Here is an 18,885-nt window from a genome sequence, read left to right on the forward strand (position 1 = left end):
ACGGCGCCCCTAAAGGGACTTTTTTCACCATGTCCCTTTAGGGGCTCCGTAATAAAGCGCAAGAAGATGAATTAATTATTGTATTGTACTATACTGTATTTTTTTCATTATTATTTTATCTAGGAAAAAATATATAAGAAAAAGATCCAAGTTTCAAGAGAAAATGAAGAAATATTGCTTAACCCTTGAAAGTGGCATTTCCATCAAGTACAGTATACTGGCAAAAAATTCATCATCGTACTATAAATATGCCATACAGTGTGTAAATCTGAAATATGGAAAGTATTGGTTAGTGATAAGAAGATACTTCAGAGCTATTATACAGAGGACAAATATGGGAAGATCATTTCATATCTTACAATCAAATATTAATAAAAAATAATTAATTAAACATTATTTATTGTTCAAATATCTGCATTGGGAAAAATGCTTAATGTAATTATTATTTGATTATTTGATATGTTTATACACTAATTAGCCACAACAATAAAACTTATTTTGAACTTTCAATAATTCAATAATTGACAGGTCTCAAAACACCCCAATGTCCTCAACATCGTTCTCAAGATTAAAAAAATAATAATAATAATAGTCATCTTTTTGTTTTTGTGGCTGATTGATCACTAGATATCAAATATTTAATGATGGAGGTTTTATTCATGGCTTTAGTATGGTATATGTTTGACTAATTATGTGAGGGGAATAAATATATACAATTTAATTTCATTGCATTTATCAATATTTCACATGAGATGTCACTAAATGTTGATGAGGGAATGTTACATTCACAACTCAAGTCGTCCCTTAATACAGTTGAACCGCACTGTTGACAAGGGTTTGTCAACATACAGTAACAGTGTTCCTAATAAACTGACAAATGAGTGTGTGGTCGTGTATGACAGATACAAAGAGAGAAGCATTTATATATTATGGTTGTTTATTGTTTGTGTTCCGTCATTGGTTGTTACTGATTGGAATTTGCAGCAGCTGTGGGCCATGCCTTGATTGCAGAGCACAAAAGCCAGGTTACACCATGTTCAACCTGTGCTGGTGAAGGGTCTGCTTCAGTGGGAAGCAGCAGCCATAGAGAAGATGGGGTTGATGCATGCTGGGCTTCTATTGCTGTTTTGCTCTGCTTATAGCTACCAGTTCAGAAGCCAAACTGGATATGGTAGAGCAATAAGAGAGCCTGAAGAAGAGTGGAGGAAAATGGAGACGGCGATCGATGAAGAAATGCGCTCAGAACTTGGCTTGAGGAGTAGTGCCTCCAATCTCCCAAAAGCCACAGCAGCGTCTTTTCCTATGTTTAAACGTGTGCCGAAATTCAAGTATCCCAAAGAGGCTTTTAAGCCAGAAAAAGGTGTCAGAAAGCTCCCTGATTTTGCAAAGGACATTTTGCTTGTCCCTTCCTCCACTGACTTCAACAATTGGCAACCGGTACCAACAGAAACTGCAGTGGGAAAAGCAGTCAGACCTAAACTGGTAGAATTGTTGTGTCATATTGACAGAATATATGTAAGGATTAGGAATGAGGTTTTTAAGAAGCTAAGTAGTGCTAAAGACGTAAAACTGGGTAAATGCTCTACTAATGCTGATAGTGAAACATATACCTTCTTCCTGTACCGTCTGACAGATGACTGTGGATTCGTTTTGGAGGTTGGTGAAGATTTCTTAATTTTGATCATTTAAATGTAATTAACTTGTGATAAAAGTATCTCAAAATGAGTGTTTGTATGTTCCAGAATAAACCGGATAATATGGTCATCAAGACTGTGCTCCAGTACAAGCCATCTGGTAACATTGTTCGGGAAATTCCTTTTACCATCCCCCTGCAGTGCAATTACCACAGGTATTCCGTTTTTGTATTAATTTTTCATTGAAACTGTAAAAGTATATTCAATGTTCAAACTTGCTAATCAAAATGGCTGAGCATCTGAATTTGTCTGCAGGTCATTTCTCTCTTACAAAGTTGGCTTCTATCCCAAACTACAAGGAGGCACTGTTTTCAAAGCGCTCCAACCCAAACAAAGTGCAATTCTTGTTCCTCTTGATGGTATGTTGTCTTTCTAGACGTTTACCATTGCAAAGCTAACAATTGCCATTTATCAAAAGGCTTTTCTGAGTTGAGTTCTGTTGATGACTCTATCCTAAACATCCAAAAGTAACTTAATTTTTTCCTTGGCTGTATTTGAGCTCAACATGTGAGATTTCAATGCCTAAAAGAACTGCTGTATTGACTCAAAGACACAATTATAATTCCAGACTTCATCTGTATTTACATATCATTACAGAGACTGTTGAGATGCATTTGGAGGTGTACAGTATTACAAGTTGTACTTTAAATTGTGGATTACTGTTGGGTATATACTGTGCACTTTAACTTCTCCTTTGCTTCAGCATTAGGGAACGAAATCACAGGTACCAAAACCTACACCCTGGGTCAGCTGATGTACTTCATGGTGAAGACACCAGACCAGACTGCAAAGTCTGGAAACACAAGGATCTACATCAACAAGTGCTTCATGACTCCTACCCAAAACCCCAGCTCCAGCACGAGACACGTAGTCATCAGCAACCAGGGGTAAGACATCAATGTTGCACTAATGTAAAGACTTTTCTTGGTTCCCTGTTAACAAGTGTTCTCTCAAATTGCAGGTGTATGGTTGACGGCAAGGAGACTGCACAGTCCAAGTTCCTCACCAGTTCTTCAAAGCTGATCCAGAAATTCACAGTGGCTGCCTTTGTTTTCACGGACAGTCTTTCCACTTCTGGCACGTCAAAGGTGTGTTTGGAGATGAGGGCTGTGCTGTGAAACAAGCGGACAATACAACACTGAATTTGTCATTGTTTTTCAGAAACTCTACATGCACTGTGAGGTCTCGATGGGGAAACTTACTCCAACGTCCTCTTCCAAGGCATGCAATTATGACATGGCAGGCAAAAAGTAAGCGTGCGGAAAGTTAAAACATTTGGATGGATGCAGTTTTTATATCTGGATTAACAGACTAAAATGCTTTTGTCAAAAGTTTTTGGTATATCCAAGTATTGCTAAACATTTTTGGCATGATGATTTATGGAGACCTAATGATTTTTAGGTGGAAGGAGCTCTATCATGATGACTCGGTGTGCGTCTGTTGTGAAACCTCTTGCCCCTCAGCACAGCCCAAGGGTAAGTGCCCAACTTGATACGTGATGGAAACCACATCTAATGCAGTACCTTTTTGACATAATTCATATATTGGCAACATCTGAGTAGAACGTCTAATCTTGATGAGAAATCATTCTTTGACATCAGCCTCCAGGAAGACCATTTCCAGTCCCTCATGGCGGGTTGACCTGAGCAGGGATGGATCTGTGGATGTTGAACCTCTGATATCTGACGTCTACGTATCGGAGGATCCTGACGTTGCGGAGCAAAGTGACTTTGTAAACTACTGGGAGCATGATGACTAAACTTCTGTTTTTTTTGTTTGTTTTTTTTTTTTAAATAAAAGTGGCATGGTATTGTACTAGGTGTTATGTGATAATTTCTTGCTCTTAAGGCAATTATGTACTTTAAGGTGGCTTAACTACTGACCTTTTCCCTGCTTGGATAATGCACACCAACATAATCTTGTATCAGCATGTGTGCATTTCTAACTATTTCCTGGAATTGCTTGATGGCATTTCTGTAAGTGCAGCGGTCTACCACAAGGGGATGGAAGAGATTCACTGGCTTTGCTTGTGTGAACTCTTCAGGGAGTAGTATAATCTTCTGTGCAAGCGGGTTTCCAATTAAAACATGTTGCAGGAGCTTTTTCTCGAGGCTTCTCTCCATAAAGACCAGCAAGTCTCTTACTCTACATGCCACACGGTCTGGTATCCACAGTGATGCTTCGCTAGTGAGAAGCAGATGCATGAGGGCAGTTTTGAAGTGAAACGACTTCAGCACACTACTTCCTGACAATGCTGTTTGTCTCTTGTGAAGAAAACATGCAATTTCCAGAGTCTGCATGTGGCAGGGGTTTTGAGGCAGGCTTTTAGAGAGCCTTTCCAAGAGTTGATCTTCATACGCTGTGAGGGAGAGCATCCAGAAAGTGTCTAAGTCGTCTGGGGAGTAAGGTGTAATGTAGAAATGAGACTGGGTGTTGAATTTAACTGCAGGGTTCATGGTGAAGGAAATCTTCTTCCCTGATCTGAATCTAACAAGCAGAGCACCCGGAGCATCAATGTAGCGAATGCTGAGTTCAAAGTCGTACTTGTGTGAGATTTGTGCCCACGATTCTTTGATCATGCTCTGAAACCACCTGGTAACCTGAGACTTTGATAGAAAGGGTGTGTTCTTCAAGCAAAGGTGGCCATCGCGCACTTCAGTCATTTTCGTTTGTGCTTTCTCGTTCTCGCACTGCAGCAGGCAAACCATATCCTCATCTTTGTGGGAAGACTGACACTGGCAGCCATTTTGGATGATCTGATTTTCCACCAGTTTTATTTGACCACAGACTTGCAAATCTGGCAGCAGGTCACTCGCTTGGTTATCCCGAAGCACGCACTGAAAACTATATGGCTCGGCCGGGCTGAAAGGAACAATGATATCACGTGCACTGATCATCTGATGGTCCTCAATTATCATGCCTCCATTTCCATCACAGATTGTCCTCATGGCTTCCACCATGTTATTTACGAACCCTTCTAGAAATTCCCTCTCCCTCCACTTGTTTTCAGGGGAAGCATGAACACACTTGCAGTGAAAACTCTGCAGAGTGTCACTATCAGGCAGAGGCATGTCACTAGCGATGCAGGTCACTTGTTTTCCTGGGGAAATTCTCTTCAAGTATTTCATGAAGAAGCGGATCAAGGAAATGACAGAGAACATATTCCACACGTACCAGACGTAATCCTCTCCCCAGTCAGCCGTGGCTCTCTCTGAAGAGTCATTTTCTGACATCTTGGTTTGGACGGACCTCAACATTTCCACCTCAGGCTTTCCTTGTTGCTCTTGAGGTCCGATTGAGTCTTGAAAAGGGTCAGTTTGTGAAGTCTTTAGAGCAATCTCAGGTTCACTTGTGGACTTTTGTTGACCGAGCTGATTTTGTCTCACAGGAACACTTTTCATCATATTCTGAAGCCCTTTGTTGTCGGCGTGTGTGGTTTTCTCACTGACAGGTGACGTACCCTGGTCCAATTTCACTTCCTCCTTCAGCAGCCTCTCTTCGTGCTTGTGCATGTCGACCGTGATGATGTTAATCCATTCCTCCTCCACCCCGGGGTCATCCCTCGGACATAAGAGGAGACCCAAAGCCACGACAAACACTCGCAGTAGAGTGTCCTGCATCCTCAGTTCTGTCTGTGAACAATACAAATAAAAACCTTGCAGTTATATTTAAAAAAATACTTAATACAGGAAATCACACAATGATGCAACGCTAGACACTAATAAACCAATTTTTGATGGCGTGGAAGCAACTAATTCATTAACTTCTATGATCATTACAGTTTGCGTTAAACACAAATTATTATAGCACACAGAATTGCAGGAAATATAATTAACTATTAAATAAATTACCTCGATATTGCAGCGTTCCGGTAATAAGCGTATAGGTGAAAAGGAGGAAGCAAGTAAGTACACACTTGCAAGCAAGCACACACTTGCTTCCTATTTCAACTGTAGGTTGTGTTGTGTGACTTATTTCCTGCACACCCTGCCCCATATGCTCTGTGCAAGACCCTGAAGAAAAACAGAACATATGAACTTCCTGTAGATCTATCTGCATATTCAAAGCGTCAGTGTGTTGTGACGGGCCAGGCCCTCGACTGTACACTACCGTTCAAATAAAAACTATTTGTAGAAAATGGGCCTGTGTATATGAATGGGAAGAAAATAAAGCCCCTGCCTTTTATTGTCTTGTGGGCTTCTAACTGGTTTGACAAGCTTTGCTTCATTCAGTGGTGCGGTGATGTTAAAAGTGATGTGACATAAACAAGGTAGAAATGTTGTGACGACTGTGTTTTGCATGTCATTCTGCCGCGACTTATTTTGATTGTGATTAATTAAGTGGAAATAGATTCACTCTTCACCTCTTTGACAGCAACCAAATTTCACAGCCAAAGCCGCAGATATATTTGAATGTTCAGAGGCCGCTCTTTGCATGTTGGAATTGTTATGGGAACAGCAAAGCAGCACTAGGTAACCTGTGTCAATACCAGCGCACAATATGTTTAAGTCCGGAATAATGCTTTTAGGCGAGCTGTGAAAGGACAGACTAGAACTATGCGTGTTGTTGTGTGTTTTTTGTGACAATGTAACAGGTTTTCTTCAAGTAAAAGTGAGGGATGAATTTGAGTGTTTTGTTACACGACAGGTGCCTGCAAAGGGAGGGGCCTGATGACAGATGGTGTGGTTGACTCTGAACATCACCACCTAGAGTCTGAGAGACACACGGAGAGACTTGGTCAGAGTTCTAATGAGCGATGAGGACGCACTGTGATGTTTGCGATTACGGACGTTTCCATTATATGAAAGTTTCCTTTTGTTTTGTTCATCCATTCTGACAGAAGCAGTGAGGTGAGTGTATTTATTAATATTTTTCTGATGGGAAATATGTCAATTCTCGATTACTGTACTGTGATCAAAGAAGATTAATAGTTATAGTATATAGTATAGTACTATGTAGTACTATATAGTACTATATAGTACTATATATAGTATAGTACTATGTGAAGAGTTCATAAGTGATGCATTATTTTAAGTATTTGTTTGAGTAGCGACAATAATTGCCTATCTACCCATATGTCCTATGGGTAGATTGACGGAATAAAACTAAAATACTGTACAAGTACGTACACAAAATAAAACAAAAAACACAAAAAGATGACAATAACAGTCAGTCTGTGATACAGCAAGGCAAGCCAGGAAGTGATTGCCTTTTTAATGGTCGATAAGTGGTTTAAATGCTGTGCTGTCACATGCCATTAATAACAATTTACAGATTGCTGAGCTGTGCAAAGCTTTGTCATTATTAGAATCAAACTACATTCATTTATGTTTAACTATAAATGAACACCCTTTGATATTGATGACCCAATAGCATTTATAATCACAAATCACTCACTAACTTGTAATGTAGCCCTCATTTTATGTATAAACATAGATTTATTTACTGTAGTTGATTTGATGCCATCTCCTGCACTTCTTTTTTACAGATTTAATTCCATCAGCAGCAAAGACCAGCCTCACTTCCCAAGATGGATAAGTTTCGTATGATGTTCCAGTTCCTCCAATCCAACCAGGAGTCTTTTATGAACGGGATCTGTGGCATCATGGCACTGGCCAGTGCACAAATGTACTCTGTCTTTGAGTTCAACTGCCCCTGTATGCCAGAATACAACTACTCCTATGGCATAGGATTGCTTATCATCCCCCCTTTGTGGTTCTTTATGTTAGGCTTTGTGCTGAACAATAATGTGTCAGTGCTTGCCGAGGAATGGAAAAGACCGACGGGCGACAGGAGGAAGGATTCTTCAATCCTCCGCTACATGTTCTGCTCAGTCACACAGAGATCCTTGATAGCACCTGCAGTTTGGGTGTCAGTCACCCTCATGGACGGGAAGAGTTTCGTCTGTGCCTACAGCATCAACTTGGACATAGACACATTTGGGAATTACAGTATTCTTCGGGGCTTGTCCGAGGCGGAGAGGATGAGAGTGCTGGCAAAGATTCCCTGCAAAGAACTGTTTGAGCATCACGAATTACGAGTTGCAGCATCGAGATACATCAAGTGTATATCACAGGTAGCCAGGTGGATTTTCTTTGAGTCTGTAAATGTTCCTCTGTCTCTCCAAAGTCATTCAAACGGTACATTTGATCCACAGGCAAACTCAGAATAAATAAATAAATATGAGTAGAATTAATTTCTGCCATTATCTTATAGCCCAACACAGACAGACAGACAGACCCACCCCCAGCTCTCCCCTCTTAAATCCCCCTCTACACTCGAACCCACTTTGCATTCTGTTTCTCAGAGGCATAGATAAGCTTCCAAATGTATTATTCATGGAACTGGAACTTATTACAGTTCGTCCAAAAACACCCACACTGTTATTTAGGTCTTTGATCAGTCAGAGTGCAAGTATATGGGCTTCAAAGTAACATCTGCTGTTGCACAGATATACAATTTGAGAGCAAAGTCATGTTTGAGTATTAACTAAATATCTACAGGATTTACATGTTCAGTTCAGGCTGACTGAAGGAAGGGAGTAACCCTTTCACTGTTCTCTGTATTCTTGTACTGAGATGCTAACACACGTGTCTATGTTTCACAGGCCTGTGGATGGATATTTTTGCTCATGATGACCTTCGTGGCCTTCCTGATCCGAGCCATTCGACCGTGCTTTACCCAGGCTGCTTTCCTCAAGACCAAGTACTGGTCCCATTACATCGACATTGAGCGCAAGATGTTCGACGAGACCTGTAAGGAGCACGCCAAGAGCTTTGCCAAGATTTGCATCCAGCAGTACTTTGAGGGCATGAGCGGTGAGATGCACGGCTTCCACCGCCAACGCAGCTGCGCCAACGACAGCGACGATGAGGACGAAGACAAGAAGAAAAGTGACGAGGAGAAGCTCCTGGGCATCAGGGCCCAGGACGACATGAATAAAGTGCTGTGGAACTGGCACACCTGTAAGCCCGCGCTGGCTCTGAGAAAGGATCAAACAGATATTGAAAACAATGGCACAGTAAACGGCGAGGCCAATGGAACGCTCAATGGGTTTGCAAACGGACACGCTCACGACGTGAAGAAAAAGGAGTGGGCAGTGTACTACAGTAAGGTGTGAAGAGCTGTGAGAAATCATTTGAAAGTTTGGTCGTTCAAACTTTTTTATTCACTCAGAGTTTCGTGGTTTGAATTTGTCAAGTGAGGTAGAAATGTAACAAAGCGGTTTAGTCTGAATGTAACGCACAGAACTAGTGTGCACGGTATGAAGAGGAATTCAGTGCAATGTAGAGTTTGACTGACGCATCATAGAAGTGACAATGTCGTCATATTTTTGATCTGGTCCTCGGTATGCAAGTCCAGAACATTTCATTTCTGTTGTTGCTGTTCAGAAGATACACTAAACATGTTTACCAGCAATATTTGTATTAATATATAATTTATAATTATCGCATTAAGTGGAATATATTCACCATCAAATTACATTTACTGTATATGAGCTTGTTTGGTGTTTTAATAACGGTTGTCCACATTATTATTTACTTCATTTTAGATTCATTTTCGATGCTTTTGATTCATTCTTCATCATATTTATGTTCACGTCAGTCAAATCATGAAATTCTGTAAGACATCATCATGAATATCTTAATTGTGATATCATGATCGGATATTTTGTTGTAGTTTTAAGCTCATGTTGCCCACACACTACTGATCAGCTGTTGTTTTTTTTCCAACACCGGCCCCCTTCTTGACCAGACTAGACGCTCAGTGGCCCCCAGGTCATTTAAGTTTGACACCGCTGCTCTATCAGAATCCTTACAAAACTCTTCCACTAACACAGTTGCATCATGGTCATCACTGGTCTTTGTCTCAGGCAGAAAAACCCCAGAATGCTGCTGCTGTCTCTCCAATCGGGCAAACAGTGAGAAAACAGGAAAACATGAGGTTATGACTGCCAGAACAATTTACATGTCACTATGAAAACAAGGCTAACATTTACATCTCTCACTTGCTTCCTCGTCGGGTGGAGGGACACAGGGCGAGTCGTCCAGTAGTCGGGCGGTCAGTGGTTTGATCCCCTGTCCTCGGTCGGGCACAGGATGCCATGCGCTGCCCCCTATGAGAGTGTAAAGGATACGTGTGTGTAAATATACAATAACAAAACTGTATCATATCAAAAAGCACTTGCTCGTCAATAATAGTAAATAAAACTGAAAAAAAGCTTGAAGTTTGACTCTTCTTTGCAGAAACTACCTCCTGGAAACTGTTGCTTCAGTTGTGTTTTCACAATATCTCACAAGAGGGCGTGCTCTTTCCAAAACCCGTGTGAAAACAACACACCTCACTGAAAACTCCCCACAATGCACGCAGTGTGTTAAAGACTTATATGCTTGTGCATGTGAGCGGTCAATCCAGCTGTTCCTCACTGCTCCACAGTAATATCATCATTATTAGAGTGTGTGGGGTAGGAGGATGGTAATGCTGAATGAAAATGGCATGGATCCCATTGAAGCCCTTCCCTCCCTCCCTCCCCGGGGGATTAGTGGAGCAGCACTCCCCTTGTCTCTCAGCTCTCCCAGTAGCCCAGCAGCTGTTCAGCGTGCAGGGGTCGCTGGTATGGAGGGGGGGTGAACGTGGGGGGTTTCACTTCTGCTTCCCTGCAAAAGAGTGACATGATGTCACCGCATGTCTGCAGAGAGAGACAGAGATCAAACCAAACACACTGAAATTACACTCCCTCTGTCTGTGTGTGTGTGTGTGTGTGTGAAGGAAGAGGGACGGTGACGGAGGCTGCATCAGTGCTTCTGCTGACCTCCACTTCACACAGATGGCTCTGTTTTGGTTGTCAGGACATCAGCCCTGCACATGATACTGACTGGGGCCTCCCTTGACTTTGCTGCAAGTGTGTTTCTCTCTCTCTCTCTCTGGTCTCCCTCTCACATATACATGCACAGTGGTGTGCGCACACAGACACAAAGAGAGAGACACACACACACCAGCATGCTTGCAGGAGCCCTATTCGTCGGCGTCAGGCTCATTCTGCCTTCCTTCTGCCTGCAGATTGGAGGATAGGGGCAGCGAGGGAGGGCTGAGGCAGAGGAGAGTTGCGAGGCAAAACGGCTGGTCACATGAGCAGAGATCTGTTTACAAACCCAAGGCAGAGCAGAGAGGGAAGAGGGAAGGGAGGAAGGGAACAGCGAACTGCAGGCTCTTTCACCATTACAGGCTGAAAGAGAAAGAGGGGAAGCCTGCCATGACAAAGCCAGCTGGAGGTGGGAGAGACTGAACACGCCACACGCAGACACACTTGTGCACACACACCGCCTTTGTCTCTGTTTTTTTTTTTTTTTCTCAACTGAAGGAGCAGATGGTTAGAGGGAGAGTGGGACCCCCCACCACCACCCACCCACCCAAACACACACATATATACACACATGCACTGAGTGACACACACTCACCAGCAAAACAACAAACCCAGCTACAGGACTGCTGTTGACTGCATGGAGCTGTCTTCACTTTGTTTGGGCTTTGAAGGAAGTGCATCTCAGCCTGTAACAGTGAGGAGGACTACCCACTGCAAGATCAGAGGACTGGAGGAGGAGACAACAGACGACAGGAGAGGGGGGAAGAGACTTATGAAAATCCTCTGTTAAAAAAGCAGCTTTGGGAGGAAGACAAAGCGCAGACTAATGCCAGATAATTACCTTCGCTGGACAAGGATTGTCATTTTGAAACGGCGGATGTCACTGCGATTGGTGAGGGCAAGATATTGCAGACACAAAGTGAAGTCAAAGAGGGCCTCTTCTTCTTCTTCTAGCTGGAAATGTAAGTATTTCCTGTAATCGAGCAGCCGTGGGTTGTTTATGACACTGTGACTGAATGAGATTCTGCTTTTCAACAATAACAAGTCTTCAATAACACATGGTATCAGGCATCTGACACACAATAGTTTTTTTGTCAACAACATTTCTTTGTCTCCCCTCTCTCTCTCTCTCTCTCTCTTTCTTTCACTCTCCTGTGATGACATCATTGTCATTGGAATCCAGGAGCACATGAGGTCTCCAGTTCTGATCCAAATACCAGTCCCAAACCTCCCAATTTTTACACGGAGTGTTTAATCCAGATTTTGGGAAATTTCGGGCATCACAGACTGCTAAACCAACGTAACCACACCTGAGGATTTGTGGAATCTGAGCGAATATTGATGATTTTTTTGATTGGTTTGGAGGAACCCAACAAAAGAGCATTCCAGGTCGGGGTGAATCCAGGCTCCAAACAGATCCAGTGTCTGGAGCTCCAGCCCAGGAGCTTGGCTCTCATCCAGGCTACTTCTGACGGGGCCTGAATTTACTGTTGCTGCTCTGGGAGTCAAATTTCATGCAACCATTCCAATGGTGTAACGGTAAGTGATTGGATGTTTCTGCCATCTGCCAAATATGCAGGACGTGGTTGCACATGTACTTACTTGTGTCTCATAAACCCTGTTGGTTGTTCGCTGACAGCTAACTCTTGGGGATAGCACATAATGGATGTGCTTCAGAAATTCAGAATTGAGTGAGAGAGTGGAGGCCTCAGTGTGAGTTTTCACTTGTTTCGGGACAGTGGCGAGGGCCCCATCAAATAAGCTGCACTCAAGGTCACGTTTGTTTGACAGCTGTGGCAACTGAAACTGGAGATATTTTATTCCCTGACCTTGTGCCACTTTATTGTTGCATTTCTGTTTCTGTTGAGTGCCAGGTTCATGATTGCGTTTCTCATTATGCTGCCCTTGGTGTTCCCCTGGTCCCCCTCCCCTCCACCACCATAAACCCCCCCCAAAATCTCCAGTCCTGTCAAATCATCCAATACACCCACCCCCCACTGTGTGCAAGCTGTAGCCATTCATTCACTCTAAAGAGCGACACATGGACATTTAGAGGCTGGCAAAGAGCATCAGCGCAGCAAATTAATAGCAGCACATGTGGCCTGTGGAAGTGGGGGCTTCCTCTTCCATTGTTTTACCAAATGGTCCTTCAGTCCCCGGAGTTCATTCTGTTTAATATACCCCCACCCCCTGCCACCTGCAACCACACACACACACAACCACACAGATCACCTCAATACAGTTGGAGTCTGTGGAACAGATGGTGTGGCGGCGGCGGATGTGGTGTCTGCTCTCCGTGTTCAATCAGCGTTCAGTCTGACGAGCTCTTGGGTTGCCAGCACAGCAGCAGCAGTCACAGCTTCTTGGACGCACCTGCAAAATACAAACAAACTTAAAAATTGCAATATTTAAATGGCGGCGATGTTTTTGGATTGTGGGAGGAAGCTAGAGAACCCGTAGAAAACCCACGCACACACAGGGAGAACATGCAAACTCCATGCAGAAAGGCTCTTGTTCCTCCTCTAACTAGACCAGGGGTGTCAAACTCAAATGACCTGAGGGCCAATGAGTGTCTAATCTGGTCAAGAGGGGGCCGGTCTAGAAAAAAAAAGTGGGAAAACTGCAACTGTTCAATAGTGGGTGGGCAATGTGAGCTAAGATTTAGATCATACCATCATCATGTTTCACAGATTTTAAATGTAAAAGTGCTTGTTTTGATGTGGAACCATGTGCACTTCAGTATAATGACATGATATTTATGATGAAAAATTAATCTACGAATATAAAAAACAGAGAAATACGTCTACATTTAAGTCATTAATAACATGGACAACTGTAAGGTTTGACACCACTGAACTAGACAAAGAATAATCACAATATATTGGGATATACGTACAGTAGCACCAGCTTCTTGCCAGTAAACACGACACCCCGTGACTCAAAAGCCTCTGGTGGCTAAACTGAAGCTCCATGTTCCAGTTAATGATCACCAAACATGGAACTTTTTTTTGTACACAGCTCTCCATGAAAAGCAACAAATGGAAAACAGAGAAAACCTGCAAAGATAAGGTGTACAATGAGAAAAAAGCCATATGAAATGAAAAGAGTCGAGTTCTCTCAGCCTGGGGCGCTCAACCCGAACAGGTGAAAGTTGCAGTTTGATGTGTAGTAAAGTGTGTAATCTGTGCTGCAAACTCTTCCTGGCAGGATGCCTGTGTGGTTTGGATTCTCAGCGCTCTGAACACTACTGCAGCATGACGTCTGACATCTATCACCTCCCGCTCAATGTGTATGTCATTGTGCTGGGCATCGGCCTCTTCGTCTTCATGCTCAGCCTCATCTTCTGCTGCTACCTTTTCAGGTGGGTAGACAGTGACGGGAGGCTCTGCGAATCTGGGTGGGGAGAGGAAATGTGGTAAAATACTTCCTGAACTGACACTGAATCAAATGACTCTTTGCAGTGTGGGAAAAAAATGCTTGTTTATGTTAACATTCCAACAGAATTACAAACAACGCCGCTGTTCCCATCACACTCTTGGTGTTCACTCTCGCTCGTCACATCAGTGTCATTTCAATTCCCAGGAAGAATCTGCTGATAATGTCACAAACTAAAGATAGGGGGTATCTGCAGGTTCAAGGAAGCCACATTAACGTTGTGAGGGCTAGTTTGATCAAATTTAATCTGATATGAAACATGTGCCTAGTTAGCAGGTTTCCGAGAGCAAACACACACACGGGGCGATCATCTTGTCGAGCTTTAATCTGTGACGTGTTCCTGTTTCAATTGTACAGTGAGATGATGGGGGATTTCCAAAGAGGCACAGAGTGAGAGAGAATAAAAAAACAACTACATGGTCAAATTTAGGTGAAAGCGAGCAGAGAGATAACTCAATCCCAGTCCCTGTGCTTGTTTATATTCTGTATGGGTTCTTGTGATAAAGACCAATTTCACCAAATTCCTTACAAAGATTTCCAAAGAATAATCAAGTCAATCTAGTTTATTGTGTCTGTGGCACTCTTAAGACCTTTGAACACCAGATTTAAAGGTTCAGTGTGTAAAAATGTAGCAACAAACCCTTCCCTGTGTTGCAGAAGCTGTGTAGCCTCTGAAAAGTAAACATCTGAAAAGAAATGATCAAAAGTGGTTCAAAATGACAGCTTCCATAGCGCTGACCCATTTCCTTATTATATGTGTATAAATATAAAAGGCATATTATTTACTTTTGAAAGTTATCTTCAATTCCTGCCAAAGAAAAAAATAATTCCACTTAATCTTACACACCGTACCTTTGAGGAAATTATTGTCATTTTTAAGTCAAATTAAAGCATAAATTTGGGACAATCCAGCAAAGCTGTTCAGGCCAAAACTGTGGCTCAAGAAAGAAATATTTCCTTTGGGACATAAGAATTTTACCCTTCCAAGTGAAGGCTAATGTTACATTCTGGATGTATAAACTAACAACCTTGTACAATGATAATATTTCAAGCTGTTAATGTCAGTTCACAGTTCTTTTCCCACTCACCTGGCAAAACCCCACATAATAAATTAAGGTTTACATTGTTTTTAGCTGCTTAAGTGGTTACTACTTAGTTTTCAGTCTTCATGCTTAGTAAAGTTTACCAGTTGAAGGCTGACTATGATGTAATGAGCAAACACGGCTGTAATATCAGCTTCTTAATAAACAAAATGTTTATCAAAACTGTATCAGTCTTTGTTGTAAAATTATAAATACAATACAACACTGATTTTAAAATAGCCTGTGTTGTGATGGTGCAGTGCAGTGGTAGCAAAAAGGGAGCATCGATTTTAAAAACTCTGAGCCTGAGTCAAGTTACAGTTGTTACTACAGTCACTTCAGCCGTACAGATGTTCACTCTCTCTCTCCCCCTATCTCTCTGTCCCTCTCAGGCTGAAACAACAAGGAACAAGGGAGCAGTTCAGTTACAATGAGGTACAGTATGTTGTTGTTGCTGCTGCTGCTTCTGCTACTGCTGCTCTGGTTGAACATGTAACACCAGCTTCTGAGGCAGGTTATAAATACTACCACAGCATTTCACACCGCTATCATCATCATCATCATCATCTGTGAAACCCAACACCACTCTTTAATAGATGACCTTGACTCACTCACTCCCTGCATCCACGTGTCATTACCTCCACATGCTGCTGATTTTCAAGCATTAATCCAGCTGCAGTGTGCCAGATAGCAGAGAGAGAGGTCAGATCAGGACACTGAACCATCTCAAGCGTTTGTTTTTTGCACCATAACACAATAGTGCTGACACATGATTCCCGTGACACTCTGCTTCTCCCGTTTCTCCTCTGTAGGTGGTGCTGAAGGGGGCGAGCAAGAAGCTGAGCCTTCTAGGAGTAAGTCGCCAACATGTCTATGAACACGCATGTTAAAACCCCGGCAGCTGTATTCAAATAAACGTTACCCACAGTATTTCCATGACTGCCCTGGTGATCCATTATGAGCTGGGAGGCGTTGGGTTGGTTAAAGGCTACACCGATTAGCATTTAGCTTTAGGGCTAGTATTTTTGAAAACGTTTGCTTCCCAACCTCAGTTTCCTCTGAGTTGAGAAGTATCTTCATTCTTTTCTTTGTGACGTGCCCACCAGCGACACTCGGTCATGTTTGCGTGACTGTTAGCAAAGACTGTTTACATTCTGGGAATGAGGTACCGTCCCGAGTAGCATCCAGCAGCAGCCCCAGAGAACAACATCCTGGCGTGTCGGAAGTTATTTACAAAACAAACAAAAAACGACAACTCTGTTTACACACCGAAACAGAGAATTACGCCAGAAAACTAAAAAAGAATGAGAAACAAACAGAAAACTAAGCTAGCTAGAAACTAGCTAGGCCTATATGAAGGGAGAAAGGAGGAACTTTTGCTTTTGGTTTGAAGCAAAACATCATACAAGCTATACCGTACAGCACTCGTGACGCCCGCTATACAGACCAAATATTTATAGATATATATCTATATCTATATCTATGTATATATAAATATTTTTCAACGCAGGGAAAGCACAATTTATCAAAAATACCACCCCTAGTTTAGTAATACAAAGCTAAATGCAAATCGGTTAAGTACTTTAACTCAATCAACTTCTTCTCCCCTCGGATGTGATTAACATGCTGCTCTCACTCAGTGGATATTTGGTCCTGTAAATATCTTGTATCTCAGCAGCAGCCATTTAAACACATTCAAGTGCCTGCTCTACACTCACAGCAGCAGCAGAATTTAGGACTCCAGGAATAACTGCATTCATTCAAAATGTATTAGACAGGAGGGGGGAAAAAAGAGGTCTTCTGTCTCAAGTGATTTCTTCTCTTTAGTTCTTTCCTTTTCCTGGCAGTGTTTTCTTATCTATGCACTGTCCAATCTCTGTCTTTATACAAGGGAAGGCTGAGATAGTTGTGTCACTCAAAAACACCCTCAACATGATTATGTTCCGAGTCAAATTAAACAACTGCTCTAGGACTGTGATGAGATGAGATGACCTTTTGACCTTGCTGTGTTATCTTTTTTTCTGTTATTGCAGCAAACCTGTGCGGTGTGTCTGGAAGAGTTCAGGACCAGAGATGAACTGGGGGTTTGCCCATGCTCGCATGCATTTCACAAGAAGTGAGTGTCTCTAAAACTGGAAATTATGCAATCAAGCTTGTTTTGGTTACTTTGCCATTTCGTTTACATTTTTCGCTCACAGTTAATTACAAGAAGAATTTACAACCACAACACCATGAAATTGGTAATAGCTTCTTCCCTTTTTTCCATCTTTTGCTTTTATTGCCACTGAAAAAAGAGGTTATGTTTTTGGAAGCATTTTTCTTTTTGTGAGCTGCATAACCAATAAAGTGAAGAAGAAATAAATGATCAGGGTAGTTTTGGGCTTCTTTTCAAGCTGTTATTACTTTGCAAAATAGCAATTGAAAAATCATCTAAATAATGATTTTATGTACAAAGTACCAACAATTTTAAGTCATACATTTTGACTTTATCACTGGTTTTAGTGTTTATATTCCTTTATTTACTGTTTTTTTTTAATTTTCCACAATTTGTGTTCCAATTTTGTGATTCTTGCCACCGTTTTGTTTTGTTTTGCTTCATCTACCAGAACACTTATTTAAACCTGTGATTTTACAAATGCAACATCATTTATGAGAATTAATGTGGGGTTAAATATCATCTACCTGTTTCACGTAAGAAGCCCATTCTTTGTGTACTTCCTGTCAGGTGCCTGCTTAAGTGGCTGGAGATCCGCAGCGTGTGCCCCATGTGTAACAAACCCATCCTCCGGCTGCACACAGACGCTCCCCAGGGTGCAGAGGGTCCCATGGATCCAGAGGAAGTGTGAGGCGACTGGGGAAGAAGCAAGACTCCCCTCACAACAAAAATATACATATTAAAAACACACTAGGGATGACGTACAGCGATCATCTTTTAAAGACACCTCACAGGAAATGTTGATAATGATCCCCGGGCCTTGCCGCTGGCTGTCGAGCGATATGCCTCGGTGGGAATTTGGATATCGACAGCACTGGGGGACGATTTTGGTCAGATCGGCGAAGAAGATTGTGGATCAAATAGGACCTTTTCATAAAAATGCTCCTCGCCCTACTTCCATATTGCACTGCTCACCTAAAAACAGGAAAAAAAGGAGCCACTTTAGAGCGCAGGTTATCATTGCAACTGTCACTGGACAACTAGTGCAGCACTGCCAGAGACAAAAAAAAAACACAAAACCACCACAGGCATTCAGCAGGACATCAGAGAACAGGATCAGTATGGATACCTCTAATATCTCAGGGGTGTTACCAATACAGCCAGCACAAACCATGTCTGTCACCCTGTAACCCTGTGCCACTCATGCATTTTCAGTACTGCCAACGTAGGTGAAATGCTCCAGTTGTCAGAGGTGACCATGACCTCCAGTTGAAACCAAGACCAGCGGGTAATTCAACCATGATGATGATGATACGTAGACAATATAGTGACCCAGGCCCTTTCCTTTCAAAACAGACTGATAGAAAAGATAGTCTTGCCTGTATGTATTGTATGTAAACGTGTCCCTATCTATAACGCTTTATATATATATATGTGTATATATATATATATATATATATATATATATACACACATATGTATATATACATACATATAAATATTGTTATTTTGTATTTGTTGCTTTTAAATAAAACATCATGTTATGTATTGTAACTGTGCCGAGTTTATTGAGGTCAACCAGTTAAGTTTATAGAAAATGTTCCATGTGTCATAAGGAAAATTTAAAAAAGGAAAAAAATGAATTCAAAACACATA

At 41.9% G+C, this 18,885-nt stretch overlaps 4 protein-coding genes across 6 annotated transcripts; 3 read left to right on the forward strand and 1 right to left on the reverse strand.

The window, feature by feature from the left end:
- Positions 1-912: 912 nt before the first annotated feature.
- Positions 913-3,503, forward strand: zp3c (zona pellucida glycoprotein 3c). The gene is made up of 8 exons (XM_044028474.1): positions 913-1,656; positions 1,743-1,849; positions 1,950-2,053; positions 2,398-2,581; positions 2,656-2,782; positions 2,856-2,944; positions 3,096-3,169; positions 3,296-3,503. Exons 1-8 carry the CDS (start codon positions 1,093-1,095, stop codon positions 3,451-3,453), a joined length of 1,407 nt encoding a protein of 468 aa, XP_043884409.1. The 5' UTR covers positions 913-1,092; the 3' UTR covers positions 3,454-3,503.
- LOC122771118 (inositol 1,4,5-trisphosphate receptor-interacting protein) lies at positions 2,745-12,908 on the reverse strand. 3 transcript variants are annotated; one of them, XM_044028472.1, is made up of 5 exons: positions 12,790-12,907; positions 9,703-9,810; positions 5,546-5,707; positions 3,578-5,326; positions 2,745-2,806 (listed from the first exon to the last, which is right to left on the reverse strand). In XM_044028472.1, exons 4-5 carry the CDS (start codon positions 5,312-5,314, stop codon positions 2,777-2,779), a joined length of 1,767 nt encoding a protein of 588 aa, XP_043884407.1. In that variant the 5' UTR covers positions 5,315-5,326; positions 5,546-5,707; positions 9,703-9,810; positions 12,790-12,907; the 3' UTR covers positions 2,745-2,776. The 3 variants fall into 3 exon arrangements, with proteins under 3 accessions (XP_043884407.1, XP_043884406.1, XP_043884408.1); XM_044028471.1 differs by having other exon boundaries at positions 9,694-9,810; XM_044028473.1 differs by lacking the exon at positions 5,546-5,707 and having other exon boundaries at positions 9,694-9,810; positions 12,790-12,908.
- Positions 6,184-9,216, forward strand: LOC122771120 (calcium homeostasis modulator protein 1). Its single transcript, XM_044028476.1, has 3 exons — positions 6,184-6,544; positions 7,183-7,770; positions 8,302-9,216. Exons 2-3 carry the CDS (start codon positions 7,225-7,227, stop codon positions 8,812-8,814), a joined length of 1,059 nt encoding a protein of 352 aa, XP_043884411.1. The 5' UTR covers positions 6,184-6,544; positions 7,183-7,224; the 3' UTR covers positions 8,815-9,216.
- zgc:175214 (uncharacterized protein LOC557610 homolog) lies at positions 10,824-18,339 on the forward strand. The gene is made up of 7 exons (XM_044028479.1): positions 10,824-11,519; positions 11,741-12,096; positions 13,765-13,918; positions 15,467-15,509; positions 15,887-15,928; positions 17,108-17,190; positions 17,800-18,339. The coding sequence occupies exons 2-7, from the start codon at positions 12,072-12,074 to the stop codon at positions 17,918-17,920; spliced, it is 468 nt and encodes a 155-aa protein (XP_043884414.1). The 5' UTR covers positions 10,824-11,519; positions 11,741-12,071; the 3' UTR covers positions 17,921-18,339.
- Positions 18,340-18,885: the final 546 nt, after the last annotated feature.

Source organism: Solea senegalensis, linkage group LG6 (assembly GCF_019176455.1).
Source record: "Solea senegalensis isolate Sse05_10M linkage group LG6, IFAPA_SoseM_1, whole genome shotgun sequence".
NCBI lineage: Eukaryota > Metazoa > Chordata > Actinopteri > Pleuronectiformes > Soleidae > Solea > Solea senegalensis.